This window comes from Schistocerca americana, chromosome 10, assembly GCF_021461395.2.
Source record: "Schistocerca americana isolate TAMUIC-IGC-003095 chromosome 10, iqSchAmer2.1, whole genome shotgun sequence".
NCBI lineage: Eukaryota > Metazoa > Arthropoda > Insecta > Orthoptera > Acrididae > Schistocerca > Schistocerca americana.
In genome coordinates, this window is record NC_060128.1 from 176,030,713 (window position 1) to 176,057,768 (window position 27,056).

General features: G+C 39.9%; 1 protein-coding gene and 1 non-coding gene across 3 annotated transcripts in view; both read right to left on the bottom strand.

The window, feature by feature from the left end:
- Window positions 1-27,056, bottom strand: part of LOC124552631 (GA-binding protein subunit beta-1-like) — a 97,977-nt gene that overhangs the window by 63,756 nt on the left and 7,165 nt on the right. For both annotated transcript variants that reach the window (XM_047126957.1, XM_047126956.1), the window contains exon 2: window positions 5,604-5,685. In XM_047126957.1, the coding sequence (XP_046982913.1) occupies window positions 5,604-5,660 (57 nt within the window). In that variant the 5' untranslated portion in view covers window positions 5,661-5,685. The remainder of the gene's footprint in view (window positions 1-5,603; window positions 5,686-27,056) is intronic.
- On the bottom strand, window positions 4,569-4,643 carry Trnal-caa. Its single transcript has one exon. It is a non-coding gene; the product is annotated as a tRNA-Leu (tRNA).

Genomic DNA, 27,056 nt, shown 5'->3' on the forward strand with positions numbered 1-27,056 from the left:
AGGAGAATTAAAATATTATGCTGAATTGCTAAGGGCAACTTTGAGCTATGTTTGGAATGAGTCTATGCTTCAATGCACAGTTCCTCACAACACTTTAATATGCAGTAACAGCAAAATTTAAAAATTAAGAGAAGCATATCACCATCAATAACAGAAACTACGTAAAACCTAAATCAAGTAGTCAGGATAGGGATCTCAAGCAATGTTCTCCCAAATACTAGGTCAATGTCTTAATCACTGCACCCTCTGATACAAGAAACCATTCACTGATCAAAACTCAACATAAAATGGCATTCACAATGCAGAACCCCAGGTCTTCTTCTCCGGGTTTTCCTGCTCTCAGCTCAGTTCTGTGTTTTAACTGGCCATCTATGTACCTCTTTCCGTTGTGTTTGTATTGCCAGCCCATCTTTGGAATCTTTTGTTTCTTTCATCTGTTCCAGATTTTCCTTCCACTTTTGTTTCTGTTCTTCTTTATTGTCATTTACTACAAAAATATTAATTTCTTATCTAATTTTTTCATTTGGATTTCTGTACCACTTTTTTCAGCAAATACTATGGACAGTAAGTCTCTCAAGCCACTTCCTGTCATTATTATGTGGACGCACCCTGAGGAAGACATTAGAAGCTGAAACCCACCTAATCATATAATGGTGTGTTCTAAATCACTGCCTTTGCTTCTTACAACATCCACAGCCTTCAGATAAAGTGGCTGATTTTAGTGACACAACACCACCTTTGATCATGTTTTATGCATTTTTTTCAATGCTATTATACGAGACGTATGTATTATGTTGTACAAAGTTGGACGATAATTTAAGAATGGGAGGCACATTATTTCTGAATGAACTGACTGTTGGTGATTTGTGGCTTCTTCCAGGAGTCCATTTCACTATGGCTCATCAGTGAATTTCTTCCACTTTCCATAAAGCCACAAAATCTTATATCCAGAGAACGATAGCTTCAAGCACTCGAGGTCAGTCACTGAAATTGAGATCCTTTCCAATAATATTGTTTAAGCCAACATCATTTGCTTTGTGATAGGTGATCAGCTGAGGTACACCAACTGTTGACAAAAATTCAGAATCTGAATGTCTTCCTTCCTCATCAGTGATCTTGTCAGACTCTGCAGCTGTGTAGGGCATAACTACCACATCCCTCCATGGAATGGAAAGTATTCAACCCATAATTCATGCAGATGTTGAAATGTAACACTGGAAATCGGGATTATCAAAGATGAACTGGATGAATCCTTCAATGGTTATTTTAGGATGCTCAGGTTGTGCAATTGAGGATGTTTCAAATAGGGAAGCTTCTATATATGGAGCTGCGAATCCAATTGCACTAAGAGCCTTGATACGAATCTTTTGTACGGGAATGTACTGAGCCCAATTGACAGTGAAGACAGGAATTGTAGTAACATGGTTCATATTTTCCGTCGCACTTCACTGTAGACCGGGAACTGTCTCACAGGCATGCCAAATGTGAACTGACTGGGCACGGCCCGTGCTGCCTGCATTGTTGTTGTTGTTCCGCTGTCAGAGGTCACAGCCGAATTCTCGCGTGCCCTCTGGTGGACGGGACTCTACTTGCGGCAAGTACCATCTGTGACACGCCGTGCCGATGTGCGCCTCCCGCGATCTTTCTGGTGGCTACTGCAGGAATGACCGTGGACTTACTACAGAAATCATTGCATATGACAAAGCCACACAGTTTTTTCCATTTACCTAGAGTTCCTCGTTTGTTTTTCAAACTCAATGACATAGAGAAAAGGAGCAATGATTCAGAGATCAAGGATTGAACATCTAAAAAGAAATCATCAGGGGGGGGGGGGGGGGGGAATACTGAGATGTGTCATAGACCTGTGTCCTCACAAAGTATATCTGCAGCAGTGCGTATAATTCTTAGATGTTCGTCTCGTGGATATGATAACTTGCTGTGATAGAAAATATCAGACAGTATCTTATAATCCGTACTTTTGGAACACAAGTCTGCTCCTTTTATGTCCGTCAACAATTATTTTTTCTTCACCATACCTCCAGAAGAGTCAGGCTTTTATGGTCCTTACATCTGACTCCCAGCCATTTGTGATTTGGTTCTTTAACTCCTGCAAAGTAAACTGGCAATCTGCTAATTGTTTGATGTAGGAAGATACTATCTCCATTGTTTCATCTACACTACTGGCCATTAAAATTGCTACACCAAGAAGAAATGCAGATGATAAACGGGTATTCATTGGACAAATATATTATACTAGAACTGACACGTGATTACATTTTCACGGAATCTGGGTGCATAGATCCTGAGAAAACAGAACCCAGAACAACCACCTCCGGATGTAATAATGGCCTTGCTACGCCTGGGCATTGAGTCAAACAGAACTTGGATGGCGTGTACAAGTACAGCTGCACATGCAGCTTCAACACGATATCACAGTTCATCAAGAGTAGTGACTGGTGTATTGTGACGAGCCAGTTGCTCGGCCACCATTGATCAGACATTTTCAATTGGTGAGAGATCTGGAGATGTGCTGGCCAGGGCAGCAGCCGAACATTTTCTGTATCCAGAAAGGCCCGTACAGGACCTGCAGCATGCGGTCGTGCATTATCCTGCTGAAATGTAGGGTTTCGCACGGATCGAATGAAGGGTAGAGCCACGGGTCGTAACACATCTGAAATGTAACGTCCACTGTTCAAAGTGCCATCAATGCGAACAAGAGGTGACCAAGACGTGTAACCAATGGCACCCCGTACCATCACGCCAGGTGATAAGCCAGTATGGTGATGATGAATACACGCTTCCGATGCGAGTTCACTGCGATGTCGCCAAACACGGATGCGACCATCATGATGCTGTAAACAGAACCTGGATTCATCCAAAAAAATGACGTTTTGCCATTCGTGCACCCAGGTTCGTCGTTGAGTACACCACTGCAGGTGCTCCTGTCTGTGATGCAGCATCAAAGGTAACCGCAGCTGTGGTCTCCGAGCTGAGAGTCCGTGCTGCTGCAAACATCATCGAACTGTTCGAGCAGATGGTTGTTGTCTTGCAAACTACCCCGTCTGTTGACTCAGGGATCAAGACGTGGCTGCACGATCCGTTACAGCCATGCGGATAAGATGCCTGTCATCTCAACTGCTAGTGATACGAGGCCGTTGGGATCCAGCACGGTGTTCTGTATTGCCCTCCTGAACCCACCGATTCCATATTCTGCTAACAGTCATTGGATCTCGACCAATGCAAGCAGCAATGTCGCGATACGATAAACTGCGATTGTGATAGGCTACAATCCAGCCTTTGTCAAAGCCGTAAACATGATGGTACGCATTTCTCCTCCTTACACGAGGCATCACAACAACAATTCACTAGGCAACGCCGGTCAACTGCTGCTTGTGTATGAGAAATCGGTTGGAAACTTTCCTCATGTCAGCATGTTGCAGGTATTGCCACCAGTGCTAACCTAGTGTGAATGCTGTGAAAAGCTAATCATTTGCATATCACAGCATCTTCTTCCTGTCGGTTAAATTTTGCGTCTGTAGCACGTCATCTTCGTGCAATTTTAATGGCCAGTAGTGTATGTGTGGGGATCCAGGAGTTCCTTGTTTTCCTCCACCTGTTAAAATCCCTCTGACAAAACCTACGATATTGAGCATCTTTAGCACAAAAGTCCTCATCACAGATATTTTCCAAGTCTTCACAAGGCCAGACATTACCTCACCTTTCAGCTACCTCACTAACAGAATCTCTTAATTCAAGTTTCATCACTTTATGAATAATATTTCATTTTGCATGGGGAAGTCTGCTAAGTTTCTCCCAATTACCATCAATTTCCTCACCATAATAAAAGCAGTGTTTATCAAAAATCAAAAACCTTCTTGCATGACTGAAGATTCGATCTTAATGGTGCAGGGAATTTTATCAACAATGATCTAATCATTTTTAGTTTACTTTACTTCCTTTGACAAGCACTGGCACTTCAACTTCTGCCATACCAGTCAATAATTTATGATGTGCTGCTATTTTTCTATCATTACTGGATTGTAGTAGCATTTCCAGGCCTGTCTCTTTCGCTTTAACCACATCACCATTTGCCAATTTGGCATCGCCTATAAACCATACCTCCGTTCAATCTGGAGCACAAATTTTAAATGCACTGACTGCACAACAAGGAAATGAGAATTTTGCAAGACACTAAAGAATTTTGAACAAGTCCCTCACATAACACAGGAAGATTAGCCACGGGTCACGATGGAAACAAAAACAAAGGAACAGAGGGCATGGCAGCCTTGGCTGTTTATGACATGTCAATTGATGTGTTCTACAGATACCTCTACACCTGAAGTTGGGACAGATATATGTCTTCCTATTGGGATTTTCATTTCATTGAATAATTTTGACTCACAAAAAATGACAAAATGGAATTACTTCAGCTTTCAAGTATATGAACGCTTAATAGTGACCAAAACTGAAAAACTAGATCCTTTCCTAACATGAAATTTCATGAATGAGATTTTCACTCTGCAGCGGAGTGTGCACTGATATGAAACTTCCTGGCAGATTAAAACTGTGTGCCCGACCGAGACTCGAACTCGGGACCTTTGCCTTTTGCGGGCAAGTGCTCTACCAACTGAGCTACCGAAGCACGACTCACGCCCGGTACTCACAGCTTTACTTCTGCCAGTACCTCGTCTCCTACCTTCCAAACTTTACAGAAGCTCTCCTGCGAACCTTGCAGAACTAGCACTCCTTTCTTTCTGTGTTTGCGTGAGTGTGTGTACATGTGCATACGTGTGCCTATTGTTGACGGAGGCCTTAATGGACGAAAGCTATAATTGTGAGAGACTTTTTGTTGTGCCTATCTGCGGCTCAGCATCTCCGCTATATGATGAGTAGCAACTTTCCTTCTCATAATATTGTTACATTCCATCCCGGGTTTTCCATTCTCTGATTTATCTGGAGTAGCCGTTTTTGAGTTACAGGTGCTGGAGCCAACTTCTTAGCTAAGTTTATAAAAATGTCCGAACTCTGATAACTGACTGCAGTCAAATGGCTGCACCAATTTTGACATTTAAGCAGGTCAATCAACACAAAATTTATTGCTCATTTTCAGTAGGATGCATAGTTTCCAAGTAATAGACAAAAATCTGAAAAAAGAGGCAAAACTTCATGGTATTTTTGCCACAAAATGTTATTACAAGTGTTTTCAAGGTTGAAAACTTGGACTCTGAAAATTATCAACTATGTTACAACATCAGATAAAAAATAAAAAGGGGTATTTTTTGTGACACCATTACTGAACTACAAAGCCAAACCTTAAAAATGTAACTATAACCATCAATATTTAAAGGAATGAAGGTGACATTTTCTCAGTCAGTTTGTAACGCTTACTTGAATCCATTCTTAGTTACACAATGAGTTTCAGCTTAAAAAGCAACTCTCAGGCATTTTTCACATCACTGTCATCTTGCTCTAAGTAAACACTCAAAAATGGTTTTTTAACCCAAAAATAGTTGTGTAATTAAGAAGAGGCCTAAGTGGAAATATGTCACCATTGCTGAACAAATTTATGGTTGTGGTTTCTGCTATGAAGAAGATGTACTTACAGGAATGATGATGCCAGGTTCATTTGTTGACTCGTCTGTTACTGTCACGTGTTGCATTTTGTGATGTTGATATTCCAAATACCTGAAAACCATCTGTTAATGAGTCACCAAGAACCTCACAAACTATAAGTGACATTATTACACAGAAATCACAACAACAACTGTCTGCAATAACATTTTTCTTATGATCTGCTCTTCATTTTTACTGTGAGCATAACTCAGAGCTAGAAAAACATGCACAGATATAATACATATGTATAGCTTGCCTGCAAAAGAAGTGTGTGCCACTTCTCTTTTACAAATTCCTGTTTTCAGTTGTTTAGCTTCAGTACCCACTTAACAATAAAGTATACAGTATGGCAGACTAGGTGTCTTGCAGCAAGAAGGAAGAGAAATATTCTAGGTTTTAAAAAATGTGGGTGGGGTGGGAAGAGAAGAGCATCTTGTACATTTGGTACCAAGTTAATGATGTGACACCTTTTCAGTTTTCTGAGGACAGTATTTTTTATTAACATTTCACCTGGCATTTTGGGGAGAATATCAAGAGGTAGACATTTTCTGTCAACATATATCATTTCAGGTAATGGTGTAGAAGGACAACAAGAATTATAGAGGGTGAGTTAAGTAATGGTTTGCATCTGCATCTATACTCTGCAAACCACCATGAACTGCACCACAGTGGGTACATCCCATTGTGCCAGTTACTAGGATTTCTTCTTGTCCCATTCACGTACAGAGCGTGAGAAGAATGATTGTTTGACTGCCTCTGTGCATGCAGTAATTATTCTAACCCTATCCTCACAAACGCTCTGTGAGCGATATGTAGGGGGTTGTAGTATATCCCTAAAGCAATCATTTAAAGCTAGTTCTTGAAACTTCGTTAATGGACTTTCCCAGTATAGTTTACATCTATCTTTAAGATTCTTCCAGTTCAGTTCCTTCAGTATCTGTGTGACACTCACCCACGGCTTAAATAAACCTGTGACCACTTGTCCTACTCTTCTCCATGTACATACAGTATCTGCTGTTAGTCCTATCTGGTACAGGTCACACACACTTGAGCAATATTCTAGAACCAGTCACGAGAGTGATTCATAAGCAATCTCCTTTGTAGATTGATTGCAGTTCCCCAGTATTCTACCAATAAACTGAAGTCTACCATCTGCTTTACCCATGATTGAACCTATGTGATCGTTCCATTTCATATCCCTAAACAGTGCTACACCCAGGTATTTGTATGAGTTGGCCAATTCCATCAGTGACTCATTGATATTATAGTCATAGGATACCATGTTTTTCGTTTTGTAAAGTGCAAAATTTTACATTTCTGAACATTCAGAGCAAGTTGCCAATCCCTGCACCATGTTGAAACCTTGACAACATCTGATTGTATATTTATTTTCTTTGAGATAGTACTTCGTTATAGATAATTGCATCACCTGCAAAATGCCTCTTAATGTTGTCGGCAAGGTCATTAAAATACAACATTCTGACATTAATACTTATTTCATTCATCTTTTCAATGGTACAAGAATTAAACTGGGCAAATCTCCTGGGTTTTCCTTTGTAAACAAATATTTGAAAATGGAGTTATGCATTTCAGCTTTTGCTTTGCTAACCTCAATTTCAGTTCCTGCCTCATTCTTTCATTCATTCAATCAACCATTCTTTCATTTAGCTTCAGTATTCATTTAACAATATAGTATACAGAGTTACAACCTAGGTGTCTTGCAGTCAGAAGTAAGAAAAATAATCTAGATTCCTTTTTAAATGTTGGGAGGTTTCACGTTAATAATGACACCTTTTCAGTACTCTACAGGAAATGTTTTTTACTAATATTTCACTGGCATTTTGGGGAAAATAACAGGAGGTAGATACTTTCTGTCAGCATATATCATTTCAGTTAATGGTGTAGAGGCACAACAAGAATAATAGAGAGTAAATTTAACTAAGAGGGGCAAACTTAAGGAATCATATCTAACAAGAGAACCCAAACAGCTCAAGGCAATTCACATCTGCAAATTTTCAGTGAACCTGTAATGCCGTGCTCCCTCCCCTCTCCCCCCTTCCCCTTCCCCCAAGTAAAAGGAATATCAGAGAGGTCTAAGTACAACCAGGTAAAATATGCAAGAGGAACTTCTTGTGCTCCAAACTGCACATCAAGAAGAATGACAAACAGTTTTTGTGGAATAGTAATAGACAAGTGGATGAGAAAATAATCATTTGTGACAAGGTTGTCAAAACTACCAGTGACACTCCCTGAAGCGCAAGAAGTAGAGTGGTCAATCAGAATCACAGGTACATCTGTCCACAGAGGTGTAGAATGTGCAAAAACACGATGAGATAAGTTCCAGGCCCTTTAGGTTAACCAATATTGTGTCGATCAGCTCTTTGAATGCTTTGCCACAACAGTCGATTGGCAAACACACTGTCATAATGACAGCAGAAAGTATGTTAAGCTTCATAAAACAGCTAGGACCAGTTTTAATGTTATGCAAGCTTAAATGGAGAATCATTGCTTGTGGAGACTTTAGTGAAGCACTTCTATCAGATAGTGCTGGTCAAAGAACCTAGAGTTGTCAATGTTCAGCTGCAGTAAAATCTCCTATGAAGATTCAGGTACATAGCACAACAAACACTGAAAATTTGTTTTCAGACACAATAACCTGCAGCAATTTTGTTGTAAAACCAATAGTCAACAGTTTATCTGACTATAAAGGCCAAATGTTAACTGCAAAATATAGTATAGATTGTAAAAGAGAAGTAGTGTGTTGTAGACTCAAGCAATGAATGCACTGTGGTATTCAGAAAGAAACTGTAGAAGATTGTTGGGGACAAATTTTTATAGATGAAGTTAAAAAATTTTGCCCTTTCTTAAACATATTCCTGTAGCATTTTGAGTCTTGTTTTCCCCAACAACAAATGTCTACATCCACACGATTACTCTGTATTTCCCAATTAAGCACCCGGCAATGGGTTATCAAACCACTTTCAAGCTATTTCTCTATCGTTCCACTCTGAAACAGCATGAAGGGAAAAATGACCACTTAAATCTTTCCGTGCAAGCTCTAATTTCTCTTATTTTTTTATGATGATCATTGCTCCCTATGTAGATGACTGCGAACAAAATATTTTTGAATTCAGAGAAAGCTGGTGATCAAAGTGTCATGAGAATATCCTGCCACAACAAAGAATGCCTTTGTTTTGATTACTGCCACCACAATTTTTGTATAACATCCATGGCACTCTCTCTCTTATTTTGGAATAATACAAAATGAACAGGCCTCCTTTGAACTTTTTCGATTTCTGCAGTCAATCCTATCTGATGAAGGTCTCACACCGTGCAACAGTACTCCAGAAGAGGATGGACAAGCATAGCGTACACACTCTTTAGTAGACCGGTTGCTATTCCTGCCAAAAACTCACTGTCTTTGATTTGCTTTCCCCACATTATCTATATGATAGTACCAATTTAAACTGCTCGTAACTGTAATCCCTAATATTCAGTTGAATTCACAGTTTTTAGATTTGCTTGATTAGTCATGCAACCAGAATTTAGCAGGTTTCTTCTAGTGCTCATGGGGATAACTTCATATGTTTCATCATTTAGAGTCAACTGCCATTTTTGCACCATACAGATATCTTGTCTAAAATATTTTGCAATAGGCTCTGATCATCTGATGATGATGATGATATGATGATGATGATGACAAGGGTAAAACTAAACAGAATAAAGATAAGGAATGAATAACTCCTGGGTTGCATCTTGAGTTAGGAATAGACAGCTCTACTTTACTTAAATCAGAAGATGAGCTGAAGTGAAAAAACTGAAACCTCATTACCACCATTATCGTAAAATCATCCAGCTTGTTATTAAAAAAGCAAAACACATCCACTACACTAAAAGTGAAAAACTACAAGAATAAGGCAAAAAGAGTGTGGAACATTACTAAGCAAGAGATGGCAGAAATGATAACTATTTCAATTCACTGTCCATTTCCTCACTGTTGAAACAAATGTTGCATTCACTAGTAAAAAACAAAATACAGATGCATTAAATTTACCTGTGCAGGCACTGCACACATTACCAACTGATATTAGCTTCAAAAATATAAACACTAAGAATGTTACATAGTTCATCAGGTCACTAAAAAGTAGTAACTATGTTGGTTATGATGATATTTCTAGGGGACTATTAAAATCTTGAGCCGGCTTTACAGGATTACCCTTATGTTTCCTTTGTAATCAATATTTCCTGGCAGACTTAAATAAGCTGTAGTAACAACCATCTATAAAGGTGAAGATAAGCAAACCACCCCTCAGCACAAATACATTTTATTCCCCTAGTCTTTCCAAAACTATTGAAGATGGTAGACTATGATACAATACAGACTCACTTAACTGAGCAGAAGCTGTAAACTGCCTCTCAGTTTTGCTTGCTTGAAAGACTTGCAACCCTGGCAATGCTTTGGAACTGCTAAGTATATATGTAAAAAAGACCCAATGAAATGGATTGGCGAAATCAAAACAGATCTGAAACTAGCAGGAATTACACCAGAGGATATCCAAAACAGGGAAATCTTCAGATCCAAAATTCACAAGTGGCAAGTTGACCAAGAGGAGAAACCAAAGAAGAAGACTGGAACAACGTGGTCTCAAGAAAGAAAAGAAGCCTACGGTAAAAGAATGAAAGAAGTATGGGCACAAAGAAAGGCAAATGCAAGTCACTAGGTACTTTGCGTAGTCCTAATGGGCTCATTCGTGTGTCCCCTAACTCCTTCTCCACCCTCTCTCTGTCCATCTCCTCTTCTCCCCCCCCCCCCCCCTCTCTTTGTCCATGTACTTCTCCTCCCCCTCACACTATCCATCTCCCCCTTCCTGTCTCTCTCTTGCCTTTAGCCTTGTTTATTGTTATTGCAAATGAAACCTTGATTGGGAACTGAAGTCACTTAAAATGAATGGGTAAATTGATTGGGATCATCAACATGAGGGGTACAGAAGAGACCTCTCCAGGTGCTAGATATGTGAGGATAATAGCTTCAATGACAGTATTTATCATAGTTTTAATCTATGAAGGTTATGAATGCGAGGTTTCATATGATTCATATTCCATAATAATACTATAATCGTACATTGATAAGCCATAAATACAAGATTCCTTTTTCCTCTTATTATTGACTGCGAATGGTCTTGCCACAGTGGTAACACCAGTTGCTGTCAGTTAAGCACTGCTGGGCTTGGATGGGTCACCGTCTTGGTCTGCTGAGTGCTGTTGGCAAGCAGAATGCACTCAGCCCTTGTGAGGCCAATTGACAACCTGCTTGATTGAGAAGTAGCAGTGCCAGTCATGAAAACTGACAACGGCCAACAGAGTGGTGTGTTGAGCACACACTCCTCAGTATCCGCATCCAGTGATGCCTAAGGGCTGAGAAGGACATGGTGGCCGATCGGCATCATAGGGCCTTCAAGGCATCTTCGGACGGTGTTTGTTTCGTTTGTTCTTAATACTGACTGCGACAACGAAAACAAAGCAGCAATTGTTGTGTAAAAAATTTTTGTTTAAAATTACATATAAGGAAGAAGAATATAATTATGTCAAACAAATAATTTGTCCAATGGTTTAAATGCCCTGATATCCAAGTTAAAACAACTGTGAGAATGAATATGAAACCACACCTTTTCATGTTATATTATTTAAAAATATACAGCCTGTGTCTCTCCAAATGTTTATTAGAGTAACATGTGAAATTGTGAAGTAAATCGGTCAGGAAATTTTCGAGATATTTTGTAAATGTTACCCTCTAGCACACTATATATATGTATTTATGTATTAGATATATTAAAAATATATTGCCTATGTCTGTCCGATTGTTTATTTCAGCATTGTGTAAAAATCTGAAGTAAATCAATCGAGAACTTATTGAGGTTTTTGGTAACAACTTTAAACAACAACTTGTCTTTATATAGTAATAGAGGTTTATATACCATGTACACTAATATAACATTTAGCCTATGTGTCTCGAACCATTTATTAGGGTATCGTGTAAAAATCTGAAGCACATTGGTCAAGAACATCTCTGCCCAAACTCTTTGCCTTTACAAATGTCTGCTTGTGTCTGTGTATGTGCGGATGGATATGTATGTGTGTGTGTGTGTGTGTGTGTGTGTGTGTGTGTGTGTCCTTTTTTCCCGCTAAGGTAAGTCTTTCCGCTCCCGGGATTGGAATGACTCTTTACCCTCTCCCTTAAAACCCACATCCTTTCGTCTTTCCCTCTCCTTCCCTCTTTCCTGATGAAGCAACTGTTTGTTGCGAAAGCTTGAATTTTGTGTGTATGTTTGTGTTTGTTTGTGTGTCTATCTACCTGCCAGCGCTTTTGTTTGGTAAGTCTCATCATCCTTGTTTTTAGATATATAGCTACTAACTAGCTAACAGAAAACAAGGGCCTCACTGACAGACTGCATCAAAGACATGAGGTTTGCTTCAGAATGGGGGAAAGTAACATGTGGGGGGGGGGGGGGGGGGGGGGGAGGGTCCCTCAAGGATCAGTACTAAATACCTCCTTGTTCTTAATTCATACAAATGATCTACCAATCTTCCATTAAATTTAGAGGACAGCTCAGAAGCTGTAATTCTTGCTGATGGCACAAGCATACTAATCAAGGGCCCAATCTAAACCTTACCAGACACAGCTAAGACAATAGCTGAGCTGGCCTACAAGTAGTTCACAGCTAACAGTTTAAATCCTAATTTCACAAAGATGCATATTATGTTATTTACAGTAAGCACAAATGATCTTCAAGCACCATAAGTGGACATTAATGGTAATACATTTAATGAAACATCCCATGAAAAATCCCTTACAGTACAGGTTAAACAAAAACAGCACACAGATAAACCACACAAGAAGCTCAGAGCAGTGTTGTTGTTGTTGTTGTTCCTCACCGAACAAGCATCAAAGACACTGACCTAAAGGTAAGTGTGTTGTCTTATTTTCAGTTTTTCATGTCCTATGGAATTATCTTCTGGGGCAATGCACTTAAAGTGGATAGTGACTTTATTTTGCAGAGGTGAACAGAGAGAATACTGTGTGAATCTCAATCAGTTCAAAACAAAATTGAAAATATGCATCATTACCAACTCAAAAGATTAACCAACAAAATTATTTTGTATATCTGTATGTATGTAAACAGCTTATGAAGCAGCTATGATGTGAAGCATACAGTCAGGCCATCAGTTCTGATGAGTCAGTTGAAGCTGGATGATGGTTTTACCTACTGTGTTTGAAGGCTGGGCCTCAAAAATAACCCATTTCACGATGGTTCGTAGAAGCTTCTCAACTTTATGTAGTACATTTTACAGTTATGCAGTAGAAAGAAAGATTTTTTTCCCTTGATGCATCAGTCTTCTGGCAAGTTTTATGCAGCCTGCCACAAATACCTCTCTTATACTAACCTCCTCATCTGAAATGACACTTGCATCCTATGTCCTCAAATATCTGTTGGATGTAATCCATTCTCTGTCCTCCCCTACAGTGTTTACCCTCTGCAACTCCCTAAGCACCACGGAAGTTATGATGTATTAACACGAGCTATCATCGCGTCCCTTCTTCTTGCCAGGGTTTTCCATATGATCCTCCCTTCTCAGATTCTGCCAAGAACCTCCTCATTCCTTACCTTATCAGTCCAGCAAATTTTTATCATCTTTCTACAGCATCATACCTCAAACGCTTCAGTTCTCTTCTTTTACAGTTTTCCCACATTCCATTATTCACTACCATGCTCCAAACATAAATTCTTCAGAAATTTCTTCCTCAAATTAAGATCTATCTTTGATAGCATTAGACTTCTCTTAGTCAGGAATGCCCTCTTTGTCTGTGCTGTGAAAGATATCAATAAACAAAAAGACAACAGTTTGTTGTTTGAGACATTCATGGATGAACAGTTCTTAATGAAGACTGTATTCATTGGTGATGCTACCAGCTGTGTGGGGTCACATCCATCAATACAATACCAAGTTATGGGTTCATAAAAAACATATGTCATTACATACAAACCCTACAGCCCACAAGAGAGAATCTGTTGAGCTACCACACATGAGAGGCAGAACTGTCAATCTATATTTCTTTACGGAGTAAACTGCAAAATCTGCAGTTAACCTCAACATGTTACACGAGTAGGCAGTGTCAGAAATTGAAGATCTACATCTACGTGACTACTATGCATTTCACAATAAAGTGCCTGACAGAGTATTCATTGAACCATCTTCCAGCTATTGCTCTACTGTTCCACTCTCGAACAGTGTGTGAGAAAAACGAACACTTAAATCTTTCCATGTGAGCTCTAATTTCTCTTACTTTATTACATTGATCATTTCATATAACGAAGGCGGATGCCAACAAAAATATTTTTGCATTTGGTGAATGAAATTTGGTGGAAAGGTCCTGCCGCAATGAAAAACACCTATGTTTTAATGATTGCCACCCCCCCCCCCCCCCCAATTCGCATAGCATACCCGTGGCAATCTCTTCCCTATTTCACGATAATACAAAACAAGCTCCCCTTCTTTGAAGTTTTTCTGTGTCCTCTGACAACCCTGTCTGATGTGGATCTCACACTGCACAGCAATACTCCAGAAGAGGACGGACAAGAATAATATAGGCGATCTCTTTAGTAAACCTAATGTACGTGATCTCTTTAGTAAACCTATGTTCCAAGATTACTGCTACTGAAGTGGCCTTTGGTTCACTTTCCCCGAAACATTTTCTATGCTAGAGTACCAATTTAAGTTATTTGTAACTGTAATCACAGTTGCAAATAACTTAAATTGGTACACTCACATAGAAAAGTTTCCTGTAATCCCTACCCCCATGAACCATGGACTTTGCCATTGGTGGGGAGGCTTGCGTGCCTCAGCGATACAGATGGCCGTACCGTAGGTGCAACCACAACGGAGGGGTATCTGTTGCGAGGCCAGACAAACGTGTGGTTCCTGAAGAGGGGCAGCAGCCTTTTCAGTAGTTGCAGGGGCAACAGTCTGGATTATTGACTGATCTGGCCTTGCAACACTAACCAAAATGGCCTTGCTGTGCTGGTACTGCGAACGGCTGAAAGCAAGGGGAAACTACAGCCGTAATTTTTCCCCCCGAGGGCATGCAGCTTTACTGTATGGTTAAATGATGATGGCGTCCCCTTGGGTAAAATATTCCAGAGGTAAAATAGTCCCCCATTCGGATCTCCAGGGGGGGACTACTCAAGAGGACGTCGTTATCAGGAGAAAGAAAACTGGCGTTCTACAGGTCGGAGCATGGAATGTCAGATCCCTTAATTGGACAGGTAGGTTAGAAAATTTAAAAAGGGAAATGGATAAGTTGAAGTTAGATATAGTGGGAATTAGTGAAGTTCGGTGGCAGGAGGAACAAGACTTTTGGTCAGGTGATTACTGGGTTATAAATACAAAATCAAATAGGGGTAATGCAGGAGTAGGTTTAATAATGAATAAAAAAAATAGGAGTGCGGGTAAGCTACTACCAACAGCATAGTGAACGCATTATTGTGCCCAAGATAGACACTAAGCCCATGCCTACTACAGTAGTACAAGTTTATATGCCAACTAGCTCTGCAGATGATGAAGAAATTGATGAAATGTATGATGAGATAAAATAAATTATTCAGATAGTGAAGGGAGACGAAAATTTAATAGTCATGGGTGACTGGAATTCGAGAGTAGGAAAAGGGAGAGAAGGAAACATAGTGGGTGAATATGAATCGGGGGAGAGAAATGAAAGAGGAAGCCGTCTGGTAGAATTTTGCACAGAGCATAACTTAATTATAGCTAACACTTGGTTCAAGAATCATAAAAGAAGGTTGTGTACATGGAAGAATCCTGGAGATACTAGAAGGTATCAGATAGATTATATAATGGTAAGACAGAGATTTAGGAACCAGGTTTTAAATTGTAAGACATTTCCAGGGGCAGATGTGGACTCTGACCATCATCTATTGGTTATGAACTGTGGATTAAAACTGAAGAAATTGCAAAAAGGTGGGAATTTAAGGATATGGGACCTGGATAAACTGACTAAACCAGAGGTTGTACAGAGTTTCAGGGAGAGCATAAGGAAACAATTTACAGGAATGGGGGAAAGACATACAATAGAAGAAGAATGGGTAGCTTTGAGGGATGAAGTAGTGAAGGCAGCAGAGGATCAAGTAGGTAAAAAGACAAGGGCTAGTAGAAATCCTTGGGTAACAGAAGAAATATTGAATTTAATTGATGAAAGGAGAAAATATAAAAATGCAATAAATGAAGCAGGCAAAAGGGAATACAAACGTCTCAAAAATGAGATCGACAGGAAGTGCAAAATGGCTAAGCAGGGATGGCTAGAGGACAAATGTAAGGATGTAGAGGCTTATCTCACTAGGGGTAAGATAGATACCGCCTACAGCAAAATTAAAGACACCTTTGGAGAAAAGAGAGCCACTTGTATGAATATCAAGAGCTCAGATGGCAACCCAGTTCTAAGCAAAGAAGGGAAGGCAGAAAGGTGGAAGGAGTATATAGAGGGCCTATACAAGGGCGATGTACTTCAGGACAATATTATGGAAATGGAAGAGGATGTAGATGAAGATTAAATGGGAGATACGATACTGCGTGAAGAGTTTGACAGAGCACTGAAAGACCTGAGTCGAAACAAGGCCCTGGGAGTAGACAACATACCATTGGAACTACTGACGGCCTTGCGAGAGCCAGTCCTGACAAAACTCTACCACCTGGTGAGCAAAATGTATGAGACAGGCGAAATACCCACAGACTTCAAGAAGAATATAATAATTCCAATCCCAAAGAAAGCAGGTGTTCACAGATGTGAAAATTACCGAACTATCAATTTAATGAGTCACAGCTGCAAAATACTTACGCGAATTCCTTACAGACGAATGGAAAAACTGGTAGAAGCGGACCTCGGCGAAGATCAGTTTGGATTCTGCAGAAATGTTGGAACACGTGAGGCAATACTGACCCTACGACTTATCTTAGAAGAAAGATTTAAAAAAGGCAAACCTACGTTTCTAGCATTTGTAGACTTGGAGAAAGCTTTTGACAATGTTGGCTGGAATGCTCTCTTTCAAATTCTAAAGGTGGCAGGGGTAAAACACAGGGAGCAAAAGGCTATTTACAATTTGTACAGAAACCAGATGGCAGTTATAAGAGTCGAGGGCCATGAAAGGGAAGCAGCGGTTGGGAAGGGAGTGAGACAGGGTTGTAGCCTGTCCCCGATGTTATTCAATCTGTATATTGAGCAAGCAGTAAAGGAAACAAAAGAAAAAATCAGAGTAGGTATTAAAGTCCATGGAGAAGAAATAAAAACGTTGAGGTTCGCCGATGACATTGTAATTCTGTCAGAGACAGCAAAGGACTTGGAAGAGCAGTTGAACGGAATGGACAGTGTCTTGAAAGGAGGATATAAGATGAACATCAACAAAAGCAAAACGAGGATAATAGAATGTAGTCAAATTAAGTCAGGTGATGCTGAGGGAATTAGATTAGGAATTGAGACACTTAAAGTAGTAAAGGAGTTTTGCTATTCGGGGAGCAAAATAACTGATGAAGGTCGAAGTAGAGAGGATATAAAATGTAGACTGGCAATGGCATGGAAAGACTTTCTGAAGAAGAGAAATTTGTTAACATCGAGTATAGATTCAAGTGTCAGGAAGTCGTTTCTGAAAGTATTTGTATGGAGTGTAGCCATGTATGGAAGTGAAACATGGGCGATAAATAGTTTGGACAAGTAGAGAATAGAAGTTTTCTACATGTGGTGCTACAGAAGAATGCTGAAGATTAGATGGGTAGATCACATAACTAATGAGGAGGTATTGAATAGAATTGGGGAGAAGAGAAGTTTGTGGCACAACTTGACAAGAAGAAGGGACCGGTTGGTAGGACAAAATCGTAGAGGGAGACCAAGAGATGAATACACTAAGCAGATTCAGAAGGATGTCGGCTGCAGTAGGTACTGGGAGTTGAAGAAGCTTGCACAGGATAGAGTAGCATGCAGAGCTGCATCAGACCAGTCTCAGGACTGAAGACAACAACAACAACAACAACTGTAATCGCTAAGTATTTAGCTGAACTCACAGTTTTTAGAGTTGTGTGATTTGTTGTGTAACTGAAATTTAGGGATTTCTTCTAATACTAGTGTAGATGACTTCAGCTTGTCATTATTTGGAGTGATTTACCACTTTTTTATGTAATTTTAGTCCCTAGGTAGGTGAAGGATTCAATGGTCTACAGTTGCTCATTGTATAGTGAGCATTGGGCAATTGTATTTTGTTCACTCACCACTAAGATTTTTGTTATAGCTTTATTAACAAAGGGGAAGCTGTCATTTTCCAAAGTTATGGCGATCCTCCACTCTATACTGTCATTGTTTGTCACTTTTTGGATGAGGAATTCCCACAGCCAGGGTAGGTAGCTGTGGAGGGGTTGCATAACTGCCTTACCTTAGGATCAATCCGTTTCAGATCAACACAGTCCAAATTTTTTCTTTGAGCTATCGAGCAATGCATGTATAAAGTTTGTATCAATGATTCTTAACGTCTAAATAAAAGACTGAAAGTAGCTATTCATTTTGTTGCATTATATACTTTTTTCATCGTTTATAGAGAGACTGCAAATTAGTTCGGTGTGTAGAGCAACAAATGCACCACGTTATATGATATGGAACATATGAATAAACTTAATAGTTTAGTTAAAATTTTATAATCTCCAAATCAAGGCTGTATAACACTTTTGAAACTACACCATAACCTTATGGGAAAACTGGACACTGAAGAATAACCCATATGTTGCAGCATTTTGTTGTACCAGATAGTGTGAGCGTGCATAACCAAACAGCATGTGATACATGTGCCTCCACGGACGGTCTATGGTCGTCACCTCGCAACCTGGACTCGTGGCACAGCAAACACTGTACCGTGTGCACAGCAGCCAGTATAAGCCTGGAAAGCCAAGCCCTCGGCCTCACATTTACTTGCTTATTGTATGCCTCACCTGTGAACCTGTATATTGATATGTTCAACAGCTATGAGATTTTGCACTGTTCTATACTTCATTCAATGTTATTGTGAATCTATTCTTGTAGTAGGAGAATAAACATGTTTAGTGTTCCTTCTGAGATTGTGTCTTTACACCTTTGCAACACATTTGTATGTAAGGTGATGTTGGTAGTGTTGTCACTGATGCCTGGTATAGATTAAAACACTAACTCCATTAAACACTCATAACATACATCAGTGAGTACCAGTACATGTACAATAGCGTGATCAACATGGGAGTCCATACAATCAGTTAATCCAACATGTCAAGTGTCATATAGACACTGTATGTTTCTTGTAACACAGTATTTCAGGTTCACCATTCATTCTGCTGCAGCTGAGTGGCGACGTTCATTGACAAGAGTGTGCCCAATACACATGCTTGACAGGGCAGAGATCTTGATACCTACAGGTCTAACGTACATGGTCTCTACCATACACAGCCCTAGTAAAATTAGTGAAAAACAGTCTCGATCACACAGCCATTTAATGAACATATGACCAGTTTTGGTACTAGTAGTAGGCCATCTTCAGATAACGTACCATCCACCTGACGATGATGATGCTCAGAACAGCTGTGCTGACCCAGTTGCAAAACTGATCTTTTGTATGTTACCTTTGTGGTATGTACACACGTTATCCAACCGAAAGATCAGGTTACATAGAAAAATCAATCAGATACAGTCAGAGGCAGGTGTGGATACAAGAGAGACAGAGGTAGGGGGTTAGGGGAGTGATCGTACATGCATCAACTTCCAGATTTCACAACTAACTTTCTGAAAATAAACTGGCATGAAAATGGTAAGTAATTCTAGATGATACATGCTATGTTTAATGCAGGTTACTTTTCAGTTGCTAGCCCATGTGGATGGTCTTGTGACCTGACCAGCTGCATATAATGCTCCAGGCAGCAAAAGGCAGCCATTCACAGGCTGACCATAGCTGCTGCTGGCAACAAACCTGACAGTTTGTGAGCTCACAGGTAGAACCAGCACGTCACAGGAAGTTGATTAAGAAAAACAAGGCAAGGAAAGATGGGACAAAGTCTCCACAAAGAAAAAAATAACAGAAAGTCTGACTTCTGAAACATAGGGGGAAATGAATGAACAAAACAGCACTCTCTCATTTACATGTCTCATAGCCGCAGTCTATAGATATTTTCACAATTGTAGTGCTATGTCAAATAATGGTAACTGAGACTGCACATTTCAACTTTATATTATGTAAATTACTATGTACTCAGAGTTGTGAGAGTTTTTTGGCATTATAGTTCTTAAATAAATTGCATGATACATGCGCTTCTAAAATTTTTGGACTGTTGTTGTTGTGGTCTTCAGTCCTGAGACTGGTTTGATGCAGCTCTCCATGCTACTCTATCCTGTGCAAGCTTCTTCATCTCCCAGTACCTACTGCAACCTACATCCTTCTGAATCTGCTTAGTGTATTGATCTCTTGGTCTCCCTCTATGATTTTTACCCTCCACGCTGCCCTCCAATGCTAAATTTGTGATCCCTTGATGCCTCAAAACATGTCCTACCAACCGATCCCTTCTTCTAGTCAAGTTGTGCCACAAACTTCTCTTCTCCCCAATCCTATTCAATACCTCCTCATTAGTTACGTGATCTACCCACCTATCTTCAGCATTCTTCTGTAGCACCACATTTCGAAAGCTTCTATTCTCTTCTTGTCCAAACTGGTTATCGTCCATGTTTCTCTTCCATACATGGCTACACTCCATACAAATACTTTCAGAAATGACTTCCTGACACTTAAATCTATACTCGATGTTAACAAATTTCTCTTCTTCAGAAACGCTTTCCTTGCCATTGCCAGTCTACATTTTATATCCTCTCTACTTCGACCATCATCAGTTATTTTACTCCCTAAATAGCAAAACTTCTTTACTACTTTAAGTGTCTCATTTCCTAATCTAATCCCCTCAGCATCACCCGATTTAATTTGACTACATTCCATTATCCTCGTTTTGCTTTTGTTGATGTTCATCTTATATCCTCTTTTCAAGACACTGTCCACTCCGTTCAACTGCTCTTCCAAGTCCTTTGCTGTCTCTGACAGAATTACAATGTCATCAGCGAACCTCAAAGTTTTTACTTCTTCTCCATGAATTTTAATACCTACTCCGAATTTTTCTTTTGTTTCCTTTACTCCTTGCTCAATATACAGATTGAATAACATCGGGGAGAGGCTACAACCCTGTCTCACTCCTTTCCCAACCACTGCTTCCCTTTCATGCCCCTCGACTCTTATAACTGCCATCTGGTTTCTGTACAAATTGTAAATAGCCTTTCGCTCCCTGTATTTTACTCCTGCCACCTTCACCTTCAGAATTTGAAAGAGAGTATTCCAGTTAATGTTGTCAAAAGCTTTCTCTAAGTCTACAAATGCTAGAAACGTAGGTTTGCCTTTTTTAAATCTTTCTTCTAAGATAAGTCGTACGGTTAGTATTGCCTCACGTGTTCCAACATTTCTACAGAATCCAAACTGATCTTCGCCGAGGTCCGCTTCTACCAGTTTTTCCATTCGTCTGTAAAGAATTCGCGTTAGTATTTTGCAGCTGTGACTTATTAAACTGATAGTTCAGTAATTTTCACATCTGTCAACACCTGCTTTCTTTGGGATTGGAATTATTATATTCTTCTTGAAGTCTGTGGGTATTTCGCCTGTCTCATACATCTTGCTCACCAGATGGTAGAGTTTTGTCATGACTGGCTCTCCCAAGGCCATCAGTAGTTCTAATGGAATGTTGTCTACTCCCGGGGCCTTGTTTCGACTCAGGTCTTTCAGTGCTCTGTCAAACTCTTCACGCAGTATCTTATCACCCATTTCATCTTCATCTACATCCTCTTCCATTTCCATAATATTGTCCTGAAGTACATCGCCCTTGTATAAACCCTCTATATACTCCTTCCACCTTTCTGCCTTCCCTTCTTTGCTTAGAACTGGGTTGCCATCTGAGCTCTTGATATTCATACAAGTGGTTCTCTTCTCTCCAAAGGTCTCTTTAATTTTCCTGTAGGCAGTATCTATCTTACCCCTAGTGAGACAAGCCTCTACATCCTTACATTTGTCCTCTAGCCATCCCTGCTTAGCCCTTTTGCACTTCCTGTCGATTTTTGGACTAATGCTTTCTAAATGTTGTATTTCTCTGAGCTGCAATTTTTTGGAAGTTATGCTCAAGGAATATACATTGAGGAGACAAAAGTCATGGGATAATGATGTGCACATATGCAAATGGCGGCAGTATCATGTACACAAGGTACAAAAGGGCAGTGTATTGATGGCACTGTCATTTGTATTCAGGTGGTTCGTGTGAAAAGCCTTCAAATGTGATTACAGCTACACGACGGGAATTAACAGACTTTGAACATGGAATGGTAATTGGAACTAGACATATGGGACATTCAATTTTGTAATTAAATAGGTAATTCAACACTCTTGAGACACACAGTGTCAAGTGTGTGCTGAGAATACCAAATTTCAGGCATTACCTCTCACCACAGACAACGCAGTGACCAATGGCCTTCAATAAATGACCGACAACAGCAATGTCTGCATAGTATCGTCAGTGCTAACAGATAAGCAACACTGTGGAAATAATGGCAGAAATCAAAGTGGGACATATGACGCATGTATCTCTCAGGGCAGTGCAGCGAAATTTTGTGTTAATGGGCCATGACAGCAGATGACGGATGTGAGTGCCTTTGATAACACCGTGACATTACCTGCAGCACCTTTCCTGGCTCGTGACCATGTTTGTTGAATCCAGGATCACAAGAAAACCACAGCCTGGTCAGATGAGTCCCAATTTCAGTTGATAAGAACTAATGGTAGGGTTCGAGTATAGTGATGACCCCAAAAAGTCATAGACCAAGTTTTGCAAGGTGGTGGTGGCTCCATAACGACGTGGGCTGTGTTACATAGAATGGACTGGATCCTCTGGACGTTCAACTACTTGGAGACCATTTCCAGCTCACAAACAACAATGGAATTTTTATGAGTGACTATGTGCCGTGTCATGTGGCCACTATTGTTCATGACTGGTCTGAACAACATTCTGGACAATTTGAGCAAATGATCTGGCCATCCAGACTGCCCAACATGAATCCAATTGAACATTTATGGTACACAATCCCGCTGCACTACACCAGGTAAAAGGAGGTCCAACATGATAATATGAGGCATCCCATGACTTTTGTCACCTCAGTGTACTGAGAACTGGTGCAAACAAATTATTATTGTTATTATCATCATCACATTACAACATACTACATGTGAAAATTTAATTAAATGATATATTATTATTACAGTAAAAGTTTTATGTATTATTCTCCCACCGAGAATAAAATTCTCGATCCACGCCTGGTCAGGTGGAGACGTCAAGAATTTACAAACCACTCATCACTATGGATTCTGTTTATGAAATTTGCATACTCATACAGCTATCCTCCTTGGAAATTTAGTAATTCACATGCAGCAGATATCAGAATGCTGAAATCCCATCCTCGAACACGCTCCGGAGGCCACCAATAATGCGTCTCACAAGCACAGAGTCAACTGGGACTGCACAGGCCAGAAGGTATGAAAACCACCAGTTGAGAAACCAACTGAAAACAGTGGAGCACAATTTTCAGTTCACTTGCAGGTCAATTAGTTGAGTGGTGATTGTTACCACCTCATGAATCGCGCAAAATCAGGGGTCTTGACTAGCACTGTGCTTGCGAGTTTGATTATTGATCACCTCGACAAAGTGGCATGATTAGGATTCCAGTATCTTAAAATTGAGCACATGTGAGTTAGTACAGTGCCACAGAATACAGGTGGGTGGGTAAATGAACTGAATAAGCATAAGTCAAATCATGTTATGAAACCTGCAACACTTGAAAGAATACCACAACAACAACTGTGTGTACCAAATACTCCAGCTCCATAATTTCCGGTTTGCAGTGGGGTTGGTCATTCACCTGTATGTTCTTGGCCAATTCTGTCTCTATTTCCGACACAGATATGACTTCCAGCACTGAATACCATCGACATCCAGTTACTTCTTTGATACATCCTGTCTCTGAACCGCTCTCAAACGTAAACGTAGAAGAGGAACCGGAGTTCAAGAGCCACTTTTTCAAGGCATTTGTTTGTTGTTTGTGTAGATATGTAGGAACCGCACAGCATCAAGCTTCTTAAGTGCACGCACCCTTCTTCATCAGAGTACCTCTAACTATTATTTTGTGCACGTACCCACCAACAAGTCAGGATGGTATCAGTGGAGAATACCCATTGTGATTATGCAAAATGACTATTAGGCCTCTGAGTGTTCACATTTACACAAGTTCAAAGTCATCTTGGACATCCGATTTTTTTAATTCTTTTTTATTTTTCTGCTTTCCAAATCCCACAAAGTTCACCTGCATACCTTGCTGCACCAGTACCCCAGAGAGATTTATGCGTATTTCCAGAATAAGTTTTTTACAGGCACTTCCAGAATAACCCTATAGCTCTGAAACGTCGTGTGCATTGCTGCCTAACTTCTTGGTAAATTAAAAGAGTGACCAGAGCAGAAGCCCTGCTGCATTCAATGTGTTCTTCTTCACACCTGTCCAACCATTTGCGTAGTCCAGCAAGATATGGAGAAGAGCACCTATGGAGTTTTGAAAGCAGGAGATAGATAATAGCTCACAAAATGTTACATTTCATAAAAAACCAGTGTATCTCACTTCTTTTGCTGCTGTGTGTAGCCGTGCAATATTTTCTTCTTATCCTAGAGCTGTGTGATAGAGTCTCAAATTTTTAAAGGGTGCAAATACAGTACCTGCTTATTCACCATGCAAAGTGAAAATTATTTAATCTGGTAAACTCCAGGAGGTTGCATGGGACACCAAAACAAATACTTTTTTCTACTGTCATAATTTCCTGAGAGCATTTTTTAATACAGAAGATGGCATATTCATTCTTTAGTTGTAACGACTGATGTGTTTTTGTGACGGATCCTGTTGTACCTGTAGAGGGCATGATTTGCTTTCAGTTGTAATAGCTGTTTCACATTTACATTTAGTTGTACATCTTTACTAATGGAGCAATACACCTGGAGTGAGTACACTCCTACGGTCGATGCTTACTATACAGCAAACCACAATGGACAAGCAGCACACTGGATTTATCAACAATATCCCCATCACCATACCCAGCTTCAGTGTTTTGGTGTGCGTCAATGTCTGTGCGAGACTGGGTCATTTAGCAGATTACCTGGAGTGGGCCATAGTTGCACAATACAAGCTATGTAATTTGAGGAAGCTGTCCTGCAGCATGTGGACAAAGATTCTTCCATCAGAACTCATGTAATTGTGTGTAATATGGGGATGAATGAGCAACTGTTACTTCCATTTCCCTTATAGCATGTGCACGATCCAGAGCCAGTTTATTATCTACTCAGAGCGTGGTTTTTGCAATGGTACCTGAGACAGTGTCAAATGCATCTGCATTTCCAACCTCTGTGCTGTTTACAGATGATGCAACTTCAAGTCGTGATGGAGTCTTCAACATCCACAATTCACATGTCTGGAATGAGCTTAATCCACATTTACTCACACTCATCAATTGTAGTTCTATGTGAATGTGCGATGAGGTGTTGTTGGTGACTGTTTAATTGGGTCACATCTCCTCCCTAGGCCACTGAATGGCAGTCTTTTTTAAGGAACCTTCACACTAAAAACCAACTCCAACATACTCGGTTGACAGGTGTTTCCAACTCGAAGTTTGACTTGGTTTTCAACTGCTGTTTGAAGTCGCGAGTCTGAACAACTAGTTGAGGTAAGTTCTGTCTCGAGTTTGTAACTTATGGTCAGTGAGCAAAAACACGGCAGAGTTGTGTGACTTGCGTATGCGCATTTGCCGTGTCATCTGCTGTGTTTCTTTCACCAATGGCAACTCAAGTGTCATCAACAGATCCAACAATTCAGTTTTTGTTAGAAATTAAAATGAGGAAACCTCTGTAGGATCCTTCTGATTCTGCATACAGAGACAGATGTAAAAGGAAAGATTTGTTGAAAGAAGTTTCGGATAAAACTGGTTAACGCTTGTGGAGTGTGAAAGGAAATGGACAAATATGAAAATACAGTACCATCATGAGCATTATAAAATGGTCAAAACTAAAAGTGGGTCTGGGACAACTGAGATTCTACATACCAAAATGGATATTTTACGAGCATACGAAGTATTTGGAAGGCGTCAAAAAATCGGGGAGACGAATATTTACAATCTTAAGTAAAATGTCATCCACTAGTGTAACTGAAGCTATAAGACCTTTGGTCAGAAATTTTGTAATTGCAACTGTATTTTGTCATATCATTTTGTCAACATCTGATACAAAGTAGTTTGAAAACTAATGGCTTACATTGTTAGTAAGGATTTGGTTTGGAGGTTTTTAATTACATTTTTCTTTTCACTCAATATTCATTTATTAATATTTCTCTTGCCATACAAAGTAGATTGCAAATTCATCCCTTATATTTTTTGAAGTTCTTAGTGCATTGCCTCCCTTTCTCTGAAGACATTTATTTTGCAGAGACATCTTCAACTGCCATCTGAAACCCTGCCTGTTTCTGGACCTTTGACATCAAAACTGCCAGATGGTGAGTAAACTGTGGCACTTTTTTAGTTCTTCTAAGAAAACTGTGCAAAGACACAGTTGCAGAAGTCACTAACATTGTTTTTTCAGGACTTAAGTGCATACTTGTTATAAGACACCGAAAAACTGCTTATACTATTCCAAAACATTTCTCCACACATCTTCTAGCATGAAATATTTGGTAATTAAACATTCTTCCCTGGCTATCTTTCTCTTGCCATCCTGTGTATGGTTTCATCATGTACTCTGAAAGAGCAAAAGCATCATCTCCCATCATAACAAATGGGAAATCTTCACAGTCAAAATCTATTTCCATTGCTTATCTGAAACAAAAAACAAAAACACCGAATATATGTTTACAAAGAGTTTGAAACTGTTGTCAACATTTTTCAACAGTTATATGTTTTTGTTTCTTGGAGTTAGTTTTCGGTGTGAAGGTACCTTTACAATTTCCTCATCAGAGCACTGCCAGAGTTAATGGATGAAGTGCCACTCGCTACAAGACAGTGCATGAGGTTCCAGCATGACAGGGCGCCGGCACATTTCAGTCATCATATGCTTCGGTTTTTGAACTGACAGGTCCCAGAAAAATGGATTGGCAGAAGTGGTGCTGTACCATGACATACTTGATCCCGATTTGACCCCACTGGACTTTTTTGTGTGGGGAAAGATGCACAACTTTGTTTACAAAACCCCTGTTGAATCAGAAGAGAATCTTC